At 36.7% G+C, this 17,260-nt stretch overlaps 2 protein-coding genes across 3 annotated transcripts; both read right to left on the bottom strand.

The window, feature by feature from the left end:
- Positions 1-966: 966 nt before the first annotated feature.
- LOC103985495 (uncharacterized) lies at positions 967-9,191 on the bottom strand. Of its 2 annotated transcripts, none has more exons than XM_009403211.3 (8): positions 8,606-9,191; positions 8,170-8,498; positions 6,767-6,964; positions 6,352-6,624; positions 5,099-5,201; positions 4,512-4,630; positions 2,642-2,818; positions 967-2,092 (listed from the first exon to the last, which is right to left on the bottom strand). In XM_009403211.3, the coding sequence occupies exons 2-8, from the start codon at positions 8,470-8,472 to the stop codon at positions 1,250-1,252; spliced, it is 2,016 nt and encodes a 671-aa protein (XP_009401486.1). In that variant the 5' UTR covers positions 8,473-8,498; positions 8,606-9,191; the 3' UTR covers positions 967-1,249. The 2 variants fall into 2 exon arrangements, with proteins under 2 accessions (XP_009401486.1, XP_009401484.1); XM_009403209.3 differs by having other exon boundaries at positions 8,853-9,191.
- A 665-nt stretch (positions 9,192-9,856) lies between these two features.
- Positions 9,857-14,704, bottom strand: LOC135637774 (uncharacterized). Its single transcript, XM_065150554.1, has 6 exons — positions 14,507-14,704; positions 12,293-12,328; positions 11,994-12,195; positions 10,516-10,594; positions 10,218-10,400; positions 9,857-10,124 (listed from the first exon to the last, which is right to left on the bottom strand). Exons 1-5 carry the CDS (start codon positions 14,674-14,676, stop codon positions 10,264-10,266), a joined length of 624 nt encoding a protein of 207 aa, XP_065006626.1. The 5' UTR covers positions 14,677-14,704; the 3' UTR covers positions 9,857-10,124; positions 10,218-10,263.
- Between the last annotated feature and the right edge of the window lie 2,556 nt (positions 14,705-17,260).

Raw genomic sequence — 17,260 nt, 5'->3', positions numbered from 1 at the left:
CCTCTCGAGATCTTTGGATTGCGTGCTACGCGATCGTCTCTTACATGCTCATGGCCATGGCTTGGAGACACAGTGCATGTTCTTGCTGATTATAAACACAGTGCAAGATTTTTCTTCTTCTTGTCAACTCAACTGGCAGTGTTAACAATGGCCAATAAATCAGGAGGCGTTAATATGGCTACTGTCTACATTTTTAGCTTTTAATCTGTTGTCCTCTGAATATGTGTTCTTGAAGCCTATCACCCAAGCAGATCTTTTCACAGAAACATTCAGAACTTTTGCATGTTGCTGTTGATGATATGTTGCTGTTCTCCTGCTTTCCTTCGTTCCAGCATTGTGTTATCTTGCTCCCCTTGCAGAACCATTTCTCATGTACCTTGTCCTCCCCAGCAAAGTGATCTCTTATCCTGATGGATTGGATTGACTACTTCTGTTGCTATCAAAATCCAATTTATGGTTTCAGCTGAGTGAACCATGGTCATAAGAGATCACTTTGGTTTTTAGTGATACACAGCTGAAAAATTACAGTCAAGAGAGAGGAATAGAGACATGGGATGGAATTTGGCTTATTGTTTCTTATCTTCTTGGATTGTACATCAGGTTTCTATGTGTCATCAAGTAATCTTTATGTGAGCAGTCCTCTGTTATCTTGTATACACCAAACCAAGAAAATCTTGCAACTGTTCATTCTTCTTACAAGTGGTGGGTTCAAGAACCCCTTAATCTTTTGGCATATGAGAAATGGTGAAGAGGAGATTTGATCCAGAATTTTGATATTAATAATTGAAGCCTTTAACAACAAAGTTAAGTGATCTTTGTTCTATCTATTCTTTAGCTTCAGCCTCGAGGGGTGCGGGTTGCTTCACATCTCTATTTTTGCGCCTTCACAGTGAATTGTTCCTTGCGATCAAGAAATGATGCAACTCGATGTGACATGACAGACAATATCTCATAGAGAACAATAACTTGCGGGCATACAATGGTTACACTTTGTTTGTGATAAATGTGTATTCAGGTTTTTACTTGATTCTCTGATGAGTATTATCCTTGGATGATGAACACTCACCAAATGATACAGATTATAAAAGATGGCTAAACAAAAAACTTATATATAACAGGGAAAAACGCAAATTTTTCTCTACTAATTTACAGAATTTTCAGAACCTTCAGCCTCTACTTCGATCCTATTCAGCCTAGCAAGGTATGGCACCTTGCCTGGGGCCACTTGAGGACACAGAGAAATCATATACTATAAAATGGTTTCATCTCCAGAGATGTCTGAGGAAATATCTTTCTCGAGCTCACTGATTACTTGCTCAATGTTTCTTCTGTAAATCGGCATGTAATGATCATTTATCATCGTCTGTGAGAGCCTCAATTTACCATAGAGTGACCTTGGTGTCAAGAAAATCCCAAATTTAGGCTCAACCGGCAGGCTTCCATCGTCATGGCCGTCGTTCGGAGCTTCTTGGTTGGTTGTCCCATCCGGAAGGATGGGCACAACGTGCATGATTTTTCCAGGGGGGTAAAATCTATGAACTTCCTTTGTTTCGGTCAGCATGCCTTCCGTTGTCCCCCTGCTCTCCTCAGCAGCAGTGGTGTTCTGCTCCTCCCTTATTTCATTTTCCAAATCGGCATCTTCATTCTCATTTGCCAAGTCACCATCTTTATTCTGCCTAGTTCGGTATAACTCATTCTCCAGTTGCTGCCACAACTCAACCTCGGTCATACTGTCCTCGATCCTACCATGGCCCATGAGATCCTCACTATCACTGTCGTCCTCATTGTCATCCACCTCAGTAGCATGAGATATTTCACTGATTTGTGAACACTCATATTCTGTGGTCCACCCTACACCCTGAGAAGTAATGATTTCTATGTTCTCCAAAGTGGTTGTTTCAGTTGAACTGGCAAGAGCCTCGGAATTTTCTTTTGCTGAGGTCGAGGATCCTGAAATGCTTTCTTCTAGTCTTGAGTTTGGAACAGTTGACTTGCTTCGATGACGAGGCCCAATACAGGACCACGAAGATAGCCTCAGTGGAGGTTGAGCCCATGCAGCCTGAGCCACACTGCGGGCTGTCTTCACCACAACCTAAGGTAAAAGCGATCATCATGTAAGAAGACAACGAAATAAAACATAGACATAACTTTCTTCTCTTTCTTTTTCTAGGGAAGAAAGACCTTCATTCACTAATTAAACTGTAGGTGATGGAGATCATGGACCACGAATTACAAAAAATCAGCATCCCAATCTTGAGATAAGCCATTTCTGATGACTGGATTTGCCAAACTATGTGACAATTTGTCAGTATCCCTATGAACATGGCTAAACTTTTAAAACAAATATTTCACTAGCTAAAGCATGTTTGTTAGCAATAAATGGAACATAGATCCAAGAAATGGCACTGGACACTCAGCTACTTGGTTACAACCAAATTGCTGGGAAAAAAAAGTGTTCCAGTTTTGGTAAAAGTATTTTTCTTTTAGATGACCATGATGGGTAAATTATAATTGGCATAAAAACCCAGAATATAACAATTACTTCAGTTCATTTTCAAGGATAAGTGCATGCATCTCCTTACAGGTAAATTTGCAAGGTACAGGACAGTCTAAACCACGAAGGATGAGAGATGAAACAAACCTGTGTTTTATTAGATATTGGACGTAGGATCGCACCAGCACCAGCTACTCTAGCTCTAGCCGTGGCAATTGATGGAAGACGAGACCCTAGTGCAGATGCTGAACGATAAACAGTGCTCAATATTCTAGTGTGCTCAATTTGATTTCGCAAGTCATTCAGCCATGCTGATGCTGTCACCTGTCCACAATAAAAAAGAAAGGACAAGTTATCATACAAGTATCGAAAGATATGCTTACAAACCAAAAAATTAAAATGGTTCACAAAAATAAGTTGATCTGAGAAATTGAGAGAAGACCAGGATTGACAGTTCTTCACATAGTGTTACTTTATTACATTTCAGCATTCTGATGTTTTAGAAGCCATTATATCAATGAAACAGTTTATTTGTAACATATTTAAAACTGCAAATACTTTTTGACACTCTGAATCCTTCTTTTTCTATTTTCTGACAAGATAAACTAATATATACCTCGGTCAGATAAAGATTCATTCTAGTATGACCATGATACCAGCTTGTATCAACTATCACTAATGATAATTCTGATTAAGTTATATGTGCATACTCAAAACACCCTTGACTCTACACTTCCCCTATCCCTCTTCATTCTTCTACTGCACATCCAACATTTCTACTGCCTATATCCCCTACCATTGTTCATCTACATTGTGACCATGAAAAAAACGAGAGAGGAGACAAGGTGAGAAGAAAAAAGAAACAGAAAGGGAAAGAGAAAGAAGGTAATGGGAAAAGGTGTCCTCAGTTACTAAACTGCTACAGTAAAATTATAGAATGGCGTTAAGAGAATTTATGACAGTGAATGAAGTTTATATAAGTACAAATGATATATGCAGCTTTGCAGGAATATAAATATAATTGGAATCATTCAGGAGATGGACGTGCAAGTTTCCTTGATTATTGTTTACTCCCACTCGGTTAAGTTACTAGCAAAGAACTGATATCCGTTGATGTCAATATGAAAGAGCTGCTAATCACTGGGGTTTCAATAGAATGAACCAAAAGTGTGTGCAAGTGAAACGATCTTGGAGAAGTAATAGGCCTCAAGGAAAATAAAATCTCTTTGCTGAAAAGAGATAATTAAGAAGTCAAAATTCCTCGTACAGACATATTTCGCATGGTTCATGCAGTTCAATTGACCATGCTATTTCAATTTTCAATGAATGTCAAGTCCAAATATTCACCTAAATGCAATTTGATTTCATTTCTTGGTGGTCCATTATCTGAATGCATGTCAGATATCTTCACATCACAAGAGAATATAATTTAGATCCTGTTAGTATAAAGTCATTTCTGATTAATGAAATTACTCTCATAACTACCTCAAAAACTTAGTGTAGTTACCGACTCGAACATAATCTCAAAGTATAATAATATCTTAAACACGTACACCTAAATAACACAAAGCCCTGACAGTGAGCACTATTTTCAAGTTTGAATTCTTCAACAGTTTATATTTGTGATGTATAAAATGAACATTGTCCTTTTCTTTTGAATAAAAAAAAAGGAGGAGGGAGATTCTACAGCCAAATCTCAAAAAATTTTCTACATTAGACTCTCAGATTGAGTTCAAGTTCATAACAAGTGATATAAGAAGAGCATCTATCAAACACATAACCACTGCTGAACAGGAAGACTATCCTTTGGAAAAGGTCATTTTTTATATTTGTAGTGCTTGACCATGCTCCTAATCTGAACACTGCAGACAAACCCCAGAAACAGATTATATGCCCTATACTACAATGACAAAAAGTATTCTACTAAAACAAACCAAATAGATAGTACTTAAAAGTTCATATGGGAACACAAGTCCCATTGCAGATTAAACATATAACAATTAAATTCAATTATAACCTCAGAGCGCAAGTCATCTACAGAGGCAGCTGAGAATGTAGGCACCAAATCAGCTCCATTGACAACTGAAGTAATGAAATGTCTGCCTGATTCTGCCAGTTCCCATGTCATACATGCAGCTGCAAGTACAATATATACCACGATAGAATGTGAAAGGATGTGCAACATATACTGAAACAAAGCACAAACTCATAAAATGTCCTTTAGATATCATACAGAAATAAAGTAATCTCTTATAGTCTAAAAGGCATATTATGAGCTCCAAAAAAAATGATGGATCAGCTAAGTCAGATTTGTGAAGTGCACAAGAAGAAGACTTATTGAGAGTCACACAACAAGATAACATCAATAGCAGGAGGTCAAAATTTGACACACAAATGGTTTGTTTATATCTTGACAGTCAACACTCTTCTTTAAAGAATGATCCTTCCTTGATATCTTGCGGGTCTAGTTATAATTGTAGCCAACTACTTTTAATGTAAATTATTTGTAAAATCAAAAGAAAAATAGGTAATCGAGACTTCAATCTAAGATAGCTAGGATAAGGCTTGCACATCAACCAAACATTGTGATCAAGGGAGACAAACCTGGAGCAAATGTCACACAGGTGGTAGTTGCAAAATCCTGCTGCTCCCGCAAAATATATGTTAATAGTGCCGCTGTACCACCACCAAGCGAGTGCCCAACTATCTAAAATGATTTGAAACATAAAATGTCAACAAAATTGTGAAAAGAAATATTTAATGAAGGTTGTCGAAAATGTTTAGTAGCAGTTACCAATTTAAGATCTTTAGTAAATCAGTTGTATGTAAAACAAAATTTATTGTTTAAAGTCATGATAACCCAACGTCAGTTGGATATAAAAATGCCCATAATCACTTGTGTTATTTACATTGTCTTTAATATTTTATTGTTTGATATTAAAATGCCCAAAAATTGAAATTTTATTCCTGCTAGTTTATTCAAATTATAGGTTTGAATAAAAGATTCACAAAACTTAAACAAAAAGGCAATTTTGCATTATTAATATTCTCCTCTCACTCTTCTTCCTCCATTGTCATGACAGGTAGAATTTCTGCTTCCACTAAGAAGCAGCTATTGGTGATGATGTCACAACCAAAAAAGAGAAAAAGAATCGTAATAATGGTTGACGAGCAGTGGAAAAGGATGTGGCAGAGGTGGAACTTGGTGATTAAGTGGAGAAAAGGAAGTCGATAGAGTGTGATGGAAACAATGGTGTGGATGTAGGAGATAAAAGAAAACTAAAATGCATAAGTGGTACAGGTAGTAATGATGGAAACTTATAAGGAGAAAGAGTATAAAGATAAGGGTTGCTTCCCAATTATCAAATACAAAAAATTGATAATCTTTTAAATGGTACGATATAACAAAGTATCCACTACACGTTGAATGGATATACTGAAGAAATTTTATCTTGATTTAAGAAAGTATTTTCTGGGACAATTTTTATGCAATGAATGTTTCCATTTTTCATCAGAATGGAACACTTCAGGAAATTTATAAAAAATAGTTAAGTATATTTTCTCCATACTCATTCAAGGATTTTTTTTTATTTAAATGTTTAATCCGAAAGAAGGAAGAATAATTTCTTAAGCTACAAAAGAAATGAGACTGGCTTAATGGGTACCAAAATCCTACATAAAATGTGCCTAACAGATTACAACGAGTAAAAAAGAAAAAAACATGTGATTCAATACGTATACTAAATAAAAATGGTAGTCTGCCTATGAAATTTGTGTTATAGACCAACTTAAATGCTTCAAAACAAATTCAGAAGGATACTTGTAGACCGAATAGAGAGATTCACAACAGTAATCACCTTCAGTTGGTACTCTGGATACTCATGCAACACCTTCATAAGACATGGACCAGCAAGTTTAGCGATCCATCGAGCAGCCGCAACCATCCCACAGTGTGCATACCCTAAAATTAAATCACTGACACCACCTTCATTCATAACTGTATGATGGAATGGTACAACTGCACCAGTTGCAGCTGTTAATGTATCTCGAATGCTGTGAGTGCCCCTGATCAACAGTAGAATACACTTTGTGCTTTTGTCAATTAAAATCGCAAAAGCTGGTTTTAATATCTGGAAAAAAAGAAACAAAGTAATGAATTGAGAGAAGCCTCTTCTGCCAAATAGATCTTTTCAGTTTTCCCAAAGAAATATAATAACATGAAGTATAAAGATATAAATAAAATTTAAAGCTCCAACAGTGAAGAACACTTACTCCTGCTTTAGGTTCCTGAAGTATCACATCATCTTGGGAATAACCAGTTGCCTCCAAAAATAACGGAAAAGGCTTTTTTGAAAAATGCCAGCAAAGAGTTAACAAATTCAGAAGGTACTTCAGTTCGTCGATAACTTGAACTCCTCTAAGCTGTATGCTTCCGTTTCCAGCATAGGTTTTTGCCACATGCAAGTTTCCCTGCAAGGAGAAGAAAAAGTAAGTAATACCAGTAACTAGTAAGTAGTAACTACCAAAGAGTAAGGACTAAGATTTTGGTAATCATACTGGAGACTAGACTAAGAGTGTGCAGCTACATATAAGGAACATCTGCAATTTTATAGAAAAGTTCTCGATATGATAGAGAACTTAGAAAGATCCCAAACCCCTGTACTATGCACATCTACAACTGTACTGATTTTATCACACATCGCTGTGATGACTTCAGATCAATAACAGGAGGCTTTATTATAGAAAAATCAACATTTATCAGAGTGTTCGAGACCATAGAGGAAAGTGCAAAATTATAACTTCCAACAAAATGAAACCACTTGCCATTTTCATTGGAAGCAACAAGTATTCTCTTCTTCAATGGAATGACTAAAATGATTAAATTAAATACTTCTGGACTCAAAAAGAAACAAGCTTTATGCAAGTAAGTTATACATAACTCTGAAGGAACTGTTATCAAACGTATGTTAAATAAGTGTTGCAGTCCAAGATTGTGAAATATAAGTTATAAAGAGTTTTGGATAAGCCAAGGATTGTTGATGCTGATTCATAGTGAAGAATGCTGGCCATGTCAAAAGGTCCCAAGAAAGATATAAGTGTCTGCCAAGGTTTAAGAGTTGGCAGATATCTGGGCACTTTAGCTCTATGACCCAGTATGGGACATTAGAAAACACCATGTCAATCCATCCCTTTGCTGGCATGTGCTGAACATACAGGTGAAGTTCTTTATTTTTTAATAATTCTAAGGAATGTTAAGATGTTCCTCATTTCTCCGAAGGGAATCAATGTGGTTATCTGAACCAGATAAAAGAGTGAAATCTTCTTTAATGCATGCAATATGTACATGATAACCTATTTCTCTTACTTCAGTAAATGCATGCAAAGGAAGATACAAAATATGCAACTTAACATTATCAAACAACAAATAGTCCCATGTGCTATGTTATAACGTTCATTTCATTTTGAGTCATATTTATTCAAGGCCTTCATCTTAATAAATGGACCAAAGAATGGGCCTCAGACCTTCAGGTAAGTAGCATGACATTCTTTTGAGAATCTAATATACAGTGTCCCAGTAGCTATAAATCAAACAAAAGCAGCCGAATTGGAAGCCTAGGCAGGTTTCTGCTAAGCAAAAAAGTCAGACACCCTGAAAGAATCCAAAAGTGTTCTACCTGCCTCTTTAAGAGAAAGTTAATGCCAAAGGCCAGATCACCAATAGGCCATTTCCCCAAAGTCTCAGAATAAGTAAATCGCAACGTCTCCGACAGGGTTGATATCGTCTCCAACCATGTGGCAGGGGCTCGCACAGGCCTTCGAGACACCCGGTTCCTCCCAGAAAGAAGAGGCTTGGCTCCATCGTCGCCATGCTCACATTCACCATGATCTTGAGATCGCGTGGCCTGTAGTCTACGATTCAGCGTGTAGTAAAGAAGAGCAGCAGCACCCGCTGCAGTTGCCATGGTTGCCGTCGCCATCGCAACCCAGCTTCAAAATTGGCCCGCTTCAACAATAACTCGCAGTCAGTTCATCCAATCTAATCAATAATAATCACAATAATAAGACAAAACAATACTTCTATCAGATACCAGCAAGAACAAAAGTTCTTACAAAGGCAAGGCTTTCACGAAAGGTTGAATTTTTGGGGGGGAAAGGAACAACTTTGGCTCGAAACAAGAACAGTTGTGATCAAAATTTTGCGACTAAAGTCTACATCGAACCAACATGAAAAGCCCACTGCTAAATATCTCACTAAAAGCCTTTTATTCGACTGCGGCGACAATCGAATCACTTAGCAGAATCTACAGGCAACCCAACCACAGCAAAAGCCCTAACATACGAGGAGCAAAGGATCCACCTCAAGGAGCGGTCGGCAGGTTCCAAATTCGTCCGGCCACTCTGATCTCAGCAGACGGCACCGGGAGATCCAATCAAAACGGAGAAGGAGAAACAAGATTCGATCGACGTGGATGGGTGACCAAACTCGTTCTCGCTTGAGGCGGCGAGCAAGGCAAAAATTGGACCGCGCTATTTAGGTGGACTGAACCACCCACCCCGAAAAAGATGTCTCTTTTTATCTCCTTTGAGGAGGATAAAGCAGAATTCCACGCCGACTCGAGTTGACGCTAACAGCCGGAACGTCATCGACCGCGTCCTCTACCACCGCCCTGCCCTTCCCTTCCTCCGCCCAGCTCGATTCCGGTGAGAGATCAATTAACAATCTTTTCTTCTCTTTCATATATATATATATATATATATATATATATATATATATATATATATATATATATATATATATATATTTATTTATTTCTCGTCATCCAAATAAAAAAAATTAAGAGAAAGAAATGGATTTTGTTGGGAAACGAAACGAAATAATGTTATTCAATTTTGTAATCTATTCTCGATCAATCTTATCCATACAACAAAATCAAATTAATCATTATTAATCATGATCATTGGTCATGATTTGAGGTCTTACATAGATAAATTGTACATGAATTTTCTTTTCTTATCAAGCAATTATAGTTAAGGATAAAACATAATTAAGGTTAAGCAATTATATAGTGCAGAGGAGGATGTAAAAGTTTTATTAATTAAATACAACTATTATGTTCTAATGCCCTGTGTCACATTATTATCTGTCACTTCATCTTCACTGTTACATGGATGATAACAGCTCGAGACATATGGCTATCTATCTTGTGATGCACACTGCTCAACAGATCAAGTAGCACCAAATGATGAGTTGGTTATGCCAAAAATTTGGTGATACATCATTTGGTGATAGGTTAAGTCTAACAAGATCTATATATATTCTTGATGTGTTATACAAATTTAGAAACCAGATTGGTCATCCCATAGAACATCAAATGAAAAGATCTTGCAAACAAGCTTTATACAACTTTGGGGAATCTGTGGCTCACCCAAATTTGACACTGAACAGGCAGAACCAAAATAGTCATACCATTGACAAGATTTGATGAATGTGTGGCCAGCCAATAAACACACAGGAGACACATGATACAGAGCACAAATATGGACATTAGCACATTATTTCCTTGGGAACCCAGATTTCACCTCATCTCATGTAGTTCTTGATGAATCTAGTATTATGAGAAGCCGGTTCCTGCTTTAAAATATAAATATCAGTTTGGAAAAGTAAAATCGTTAAGATAGTAAAGATTTGAAAGTAAAAAAGAAAACAATCCAAAGCAATCACCTTCTTCTATTATTTTACTTTGTTCATTCTTCATCAGTGTTATATATTATATTACAGACAGTTCTTTTCCATGGTTAAGGTACTGAGCTGGAGATAGCGGTTTGGGTCCACCAAACCAGTCAATCAGAAATATGTCCTCAATCTCTAATTTAAAGATTTGGAAGTTGTGATTCTTGGGCCAGTCTGCAACCACCAATATAAATATCAATAGCTAGATAGTCTGAGACTGAAGTTGTGTGAGAATCAAAATACAATAATGAGTGTTTTGATACGAATGTTATGAAGTTCACATGCCTACCGTTCATCTCCCGATGTTTAGCGAACAATGCATCTCGAGCAAACTCAGCTTCACTGGACTGACTATCTACCAATTTCAGCTACAAAATTAATGATTACAAAGAGTTTAGACTAAAGCGGGAGACAACAATATATACGCTCATCATTTCTTTGTCCATGCAAAAAAAATTGAAGTCCAGGATACTCCAATAACAGAGAGAATTTATTTGATCAGCTATCTGAAGGTTATGCATCTTATTCACACAAATAAAAAGTTCAAATTTGGCTTAAAATATCTTAAAGTTTGTCGCTTCTAACGAGATTGAATCAGAACTATTGTTTTGGTTTGACAACAATTATGGTTTAATTGGGACAAGATTTGAGACCAAGCATGCAGCTTAATTATATTATATTGAGATTAAGCAAGCAGCTTAGTGATCTAATATTGAGATGAAATATTACTTCCTAAAATTTTTGCCATAGTGAAAGCAAAGCTTTGTTAAGAAAAATGAAAAACATGCAAAAAGTACCATAAGATTCTATACATACATTCTACTGATACCTCAATCACATTCCTTTAACCAAAAGAGAGTAGTTCATCACTAGCTACCCTTTTAATATCGTCAAATTTGAAATTGAGACTATATGTGACTTAAATTTTAGAACTACAAATATCCAAGGAAAACTAATATTCGGAGCTTTATGCATAACTCCTTGTGTAGTCAACAAATACACTCTTAAAAATACAACAAAGTTGACAAACTAAAATTAGCAGAGATTATGAAGGCCTCATATTGAGTTGATACACAGTATAATTAGTAGAGTTGGAAGTGTAACTGCAAAGACCTTCATACAATGCAGGTATGAAGTGTGACTGCATACAATGCACCACCTACATTTTATGCAGTCACAATACTCCATTGCCATAATTTTGTGTAATATTACATCTTTCATTTTAAGAAGTCTACAATTCATAGATGGAAAGTACCCCTTTCGACCTAGGTGGTGCCTAGACATTCAGGTAGGCCAGACACCTTGGGAAGTGCAATTGACGCATTGATGAAACAGAACTATGTGCTGGATGTTCCCTTCTTCAGAAGCCCCAAGGTCATCCATAAGAACTTTCCATGAGGCATCAAGTCATAAGTTTGAAGTGGCTAGTGGTTACTACAATCTTACACATATAACCTGTTGTCTAGAAAATAAATATATTATTAGATGTATAGCCATATGAGAAATAATTTAAAACATCCAAGAGTTTGACTATGGTGATTCGGATCATAATTTCTTGTTACACATGAAATTACAGGAAACCTATTTAAAAACTTCAAGAAACTAGTGACAAACCCAACATAGTTCCAGATTAGACTAGTTTATTAGCATTAAAATTAAAAACCCTTATAAAAAATCATTAGAAAGAACAAAAAGGCAAAAAAGATATCGACAGATTTAACTAAAACAATAAGGAAACCTCTTATTAATTACAGTTGTGTATTATACCTTTCCTGTGAGTGTAAGTTTTGCACAAGTAGGATTTTCAGGATCTATCTTGCCACAAGATCCAAGGGGAAATTCACTAAGGGTAAAGGATGACCTTCCATCTGTCAATGCGTCCCTTGCAGTTGGATCAAGTGTCGTCAGATAGAAGTAGGGAATTCCACAGCCTTCACCCGGTTCTCCATCACTAAATGACACAACATTTCTGCAGTAACACACACCAATCAGTCATTGTCACTAAAACCGGATCCAACTCTCACATAATATGTTAATGCTTTCTAATATTGGATTAGTTAGATTACCCAAACGGAGATCCACCCAAGTCACTTGAGATTGTACTGCATTAAAGGTAGAAAACATATTAGTTCATAACTTAAAACAAATTAACAGATATGACACATTTAGTAATCTGTAAAGTGAATTGTTTTGATAATTTCCAAGTCATGTCAATATGAAAGTTACAAACAACTGTTTGTTTCTGATGCAAAATTGGCAAATATACAAAACCATGGAATATCATGACTTCTACAAAAAGAAGAAATCCTCGAGTATGTTATCCCTTTTCATTACAATGTAACATAAACATCACTCCCACACCTATGGAGATAAAAGAATGTTAATTTTTTCTTATTTCTTTTGAAAAAATATGAGCAGTATCAATTATAAATTGTATATAAGCTCATAAATGATATGATCTCACAACGAAATTAATAAATCTGCATCTAACAGCACTATATCTCAGGTGTTACACCAGCAAGAAAGCATATTTTAAAAAATAAGTACCAAGTATCTGGAACGACATGGTAGAATGAATGATAGAAATGACAGTTCGATGCAAATTCTCACCCATCAGTTCGTTTTAACATGAACTATTTCAGATTTGGCCCGCACCAAAGTCTTTGCAAGATGTACAAAGAAACATGGTGCAAACTACACACTGATGGTTCTTTTTGTGCACAGGAGGACTATGGTGGGGCTGGTTTTGTGATCAGATCTAGCAACTTTAGCACTTAGAATTCTAGAGGTATAAAGTGAGTGAACAGACAAGTGATGACATCCATAAGGTAGTTTGGACTCGACATAAACACACACATCTATTAGGGGCATGTTAAATTCTCCATATTTATAGCATTAACAGAATCAGCATCTTGAGTGTTGATGCAAGAGGAGAACAGCCCAACCACTAGGAAAGTATTAACAAGGTTTGTGATGTTGGAACATTAAAATGCTATGCCTGGCTTGTTTATATCTCTGTTTGGTTCCTTCCATTCTCGTTTGAAACTCATTTACTATGACATTAGTGGAATAGATAACTGATTTACAAAAATGATTTCTATCTTGATGATGTTATTGAACCTACATGACCTAGTCAGACAGTGAGTGTGATAGTAGAGACTTGTCTCATTATGTATCGGAATTTGCAAGCAATGCTTGATCTAGTGGTTGTCAGAATCAGCAATTACAGAACAAAACCCTGCTTTATATTGTTGCTGATTCCTTTCAAACCATGGTATATAAATGTAACAAATATTTTAAATGTTTAATATATATTTTTCGAAATATATTCCCTTATTTTGTTTCCATTAAATTTTCAATTGATGAGCTTCTTGAACGCTAGTTTTTCATGCTCTCAGATGCACTCTACCAAACAGCAGAAAACAAGAGTCAGCCATTGCTAGTATCTGTTGTCATGAAATTTTCACATAAGCTTTTTGTTTTTTTCTTTTTTGTAGTAGCACTTGTGTTCAAGCTTGCTTAAGCTTTTCTTGGCACCTGTTGTGGACTGTAGGTGGCTTTTATCTTAGAAAATGAACACGGACATAAAAACTGATGGTAGAACTAGTAGAAATTCATGAAAATAAAGAAAAAGACAAGAAGTAAAATCATTGATGTAATATAATATAACAGTATAAATGAAACAAAATAAAAAAAGATATCTCAATGATGTTTCATTATAAGGAGACACCCCATTGGAGTTTCAAGTGAACTAATAAAACAATCAAATGACCGACTATGTAATGATTAGCAATTAACAATTCAAAATACAATCTACCATCATCAGTATTTACAGTTTCTCCCTAATTTAAGCACGGCAGATATAAAATTAGAGTACACACGTAATAAACAGAACATGTAGACTCTAGGCTAATCATAAGGGCAGAAGAACCAAGAACCGATGCAGAACTCGCATCAATGAGCATAACTGGTCCTGCATCCGAGGTAAATGGCTGCGTTCCGTATAATCGGTACACTAATAATCCTTGTAAAAAAAACATACTTTTTTTCATTCTGTTCATCTATTCGAATATTAAATTACAAATCTTTTATATTTAATTAGATCAATTCTCTGCGGCTAATGCTATCGATCTCGAACCGCACAATTACATAATTTTGCTCAAATCGAGATGAACAACAAGAACCATACAACCCAATTCAGGTATTCGCGATTCAATTCTCTTGTTAGGGGGCGGAAAAAAGGAAGTAAAAGCTGAGATGAGGATGGAGGAAGTGAAGACCTGAGGACGCCCCATGAGTTCTGGGCGACGAGCCACCGAGCGGTGGCGGCGGCGTCGTCGGGGTCAGGCTTGCCCGCGGCGAGGGGGCGGCCGCTCGTGGCGGCTGGGGCTAGGAGGAGGAGGAGGAGGAGTAGGACCGAGGAGGAGACCGCGGCGCTCTTGCTTTCCATTCTTCGTACGGGCTCACTTCTCCCGGGTGGGCTTGTAATTATTGGAAAGCTATAACGGCAACGGGTCCTCTCCGATTGCAACGATGATTTGCCAATTATCACATCGTGGCCGTTCATTTTAGGAGATGTCACCTGTCATGGATTTGATCGGGAATCCGCTACAACCTTGCTTGTAGGAGATCATCTGGCTTACCCAAATGCGATAAGATATGTTTGCGTTCACGTTACGTCTCAAGTCACGACAGAATCGAACGATATCGTGGCGTGCATCAACGGGCGAGAGTGCGATTGAGATTAGACGCGAACGCCTCTTGATCTTTCGTGAGTTAAGTCTGGGATTAATCTGGGGGTGTGACATTTCTACGACGAGTCCAAACACACATACGAAAGATACAACAGACACCGCCCAATGCCTTTCTCATCCTACGTGGATCTCGTCGAGCCTTATCCATGTGGGGCACAGTCGTGGGCCCACGGAGAGGTCTGTGGCGTGTCAACAGTTTAGACTCGGACGATCTTTGCCGACACAGCAAACAGTCATTGGATATTATCGTGGGCCAGAGACGACCATATACGTACACGAGCTCTCCACGAGCGCGGCTCACGCATGTCCATGCTAGTTGACCATTGGCGGGCGCACAGCGTACTTGGGTGTGCGCCCTGCGTAGGTTCTGCGCGTGGCTGTCTTCCACTGTAAGAGAGTTGTCATGGCTCACATCGGGGATAGGTACACCTACCAAAGATGGGTGGCACGAATCATGAGAGAGAGAGAGAGAGAGAGAGAGAGAGAGAGAGAGAGAGAAATCAATATCTTCGGAAAAAATCAATACCATTGTTTTCTCTCAGGATCAATAATACTCTCCTTACTTATTAGCACAATAGTAATAACTACAATATCAAAAAGTCTATCATTGCTACTAATAAGAAAATTGTCACTTGAAACTAAAGATGTCTATTTTTTCTGGATGATCACACCAAACTTATCTAATTTTATAATAAGCGTTCTTCCTTAAACAAATAGTTTCATATCAAGTGAATCACTAGAGTCAAAATTAAGTGAGACTTAAAGGTGATATAAACATTACTTTCTATTACAAAATTGTCACATCCAGAAATCACATAAACCATATTAACGAAGATCTCATTCATAATAACTTGGATACCCTCTTCAACTTCTCTAGTTGGTACTTGAACCTATGGTTTATTTCGAGTCTATGTCCCCATAATGATTGGGATTCCATCCTCCCTCTCCCCAAGCTCTTGATTTAGATAAAGATTACTAGTGTGCTCCTTCACAAGAAAAAAAAAATTACTTCTTTTAAATATATGGGTCAAGGTTTTTAGTATGATTATAATGTTAAGTTTTTTTTTAACTTTTTGGGATACTTTGAAGGATTACATTTATAAAGCTTTCAACTCTTATCATGACACTAGTTTCCTTCCTCAGAGTTTGAGGAAGAATCCACTTTGTTCTCATCCCTATGAAAGATAACCCTAAGAAAATCAAAGACTTTAGACCGATAACCCTCTGTAATGTAATTTATGAATTTTTCTCTAGGTACTTATTAATCAGATTTTGTTTTATCTCCACAACCTTGTTCAACATGAACAATGTGTTTCCATTTCTGATTGCTTGATTCACTATAATATTTTGATTGTTATAAACTCATTCATTCTATGGCTTCCTTCAGCGAAAATTCTCCTCTAATCATCCTTTAACTCGGCTTGAAGAAAGCTTTCGATAGCATCTCCTATGATGTTATCATCAATGTTCTCAAGCTTATAAATTTTTTCCCATCCTTGATCTCTAGAATCTCTTCTTGCTTGTGCCCTCCATCATTTGCTTGCTTGATCAATGATTACCCCTTTGCATGGTTTAGCAGTCATAGAGGCATCCATCAAGGGAGATCTGATCTCTTCCTACCTCTACATTTTAGTCTAATAGCTCATCTCTTCTATTTTCACTCCTTTTAACATTAAGGGTGTCAACATCTCGCACCTTATGCTCGATGATATGATTTATTCTTATTAAACTAATCTCAAATCTTATTCAAATATTCTCTCGACTTTAGGCTATTTTGCTAAACCGATAAGTCTCCAAGTAAATCATGAAAAATCTAACAAATCTCGACACTTGACCTATGCCTTATTTTGGTACCTTTTTATCCTATGATAGATCATTGAATCTTTCTAACATAGAATAGTTAATAAAATTATTAGAAAAATTAAAAATAAATTTTGTTGTTAATTTCATCCCCACTCACTTGCATAAACTCTTAGACTTTTGATAAAATTTGAGAAATAAGTTTACCAAAAACTCCTTCAGGAATGACTCAACTAATTACAACAAATGTAAACTGGACTTAAATATTATTAAAATCAAAGCATGGTAGGGTTTTGGCAGTCACAATTTAAATATTATTAAAATAACTATCAATGCTAAAAGAATCCTACCCCACCATGACAAAAACCTTTAGTCTAGGATCCAATGAGATGATCATAAGGTTTCCAGAACCTCTCACACTAAAAGAGGATTAGCCCACCTCCTCAAATAGTTAAGAGGAGGGCTTCAAAGATTTATCAT

Source organism: Musa acuminata, chromosome BXJ3-5 (genome assembly GCF_036884655.1).
Source record: "Musa acuminata AAA Group cultivar baxijiao chromosome BXJ3-5, Cavendish_Baxijiao_AAA, whole genome shotgun sequence".
In the NCBI taxonomy this organism is placed as follows: Eukaryota; Viridiplantae; Streptophyta; class Magnoliopsida; order Zingiberales; family Musaceae; genus Musa; species Musa acuminata.
This window is presented reverse-complemented; position numbering and strand designations above follow the sequence as displayed.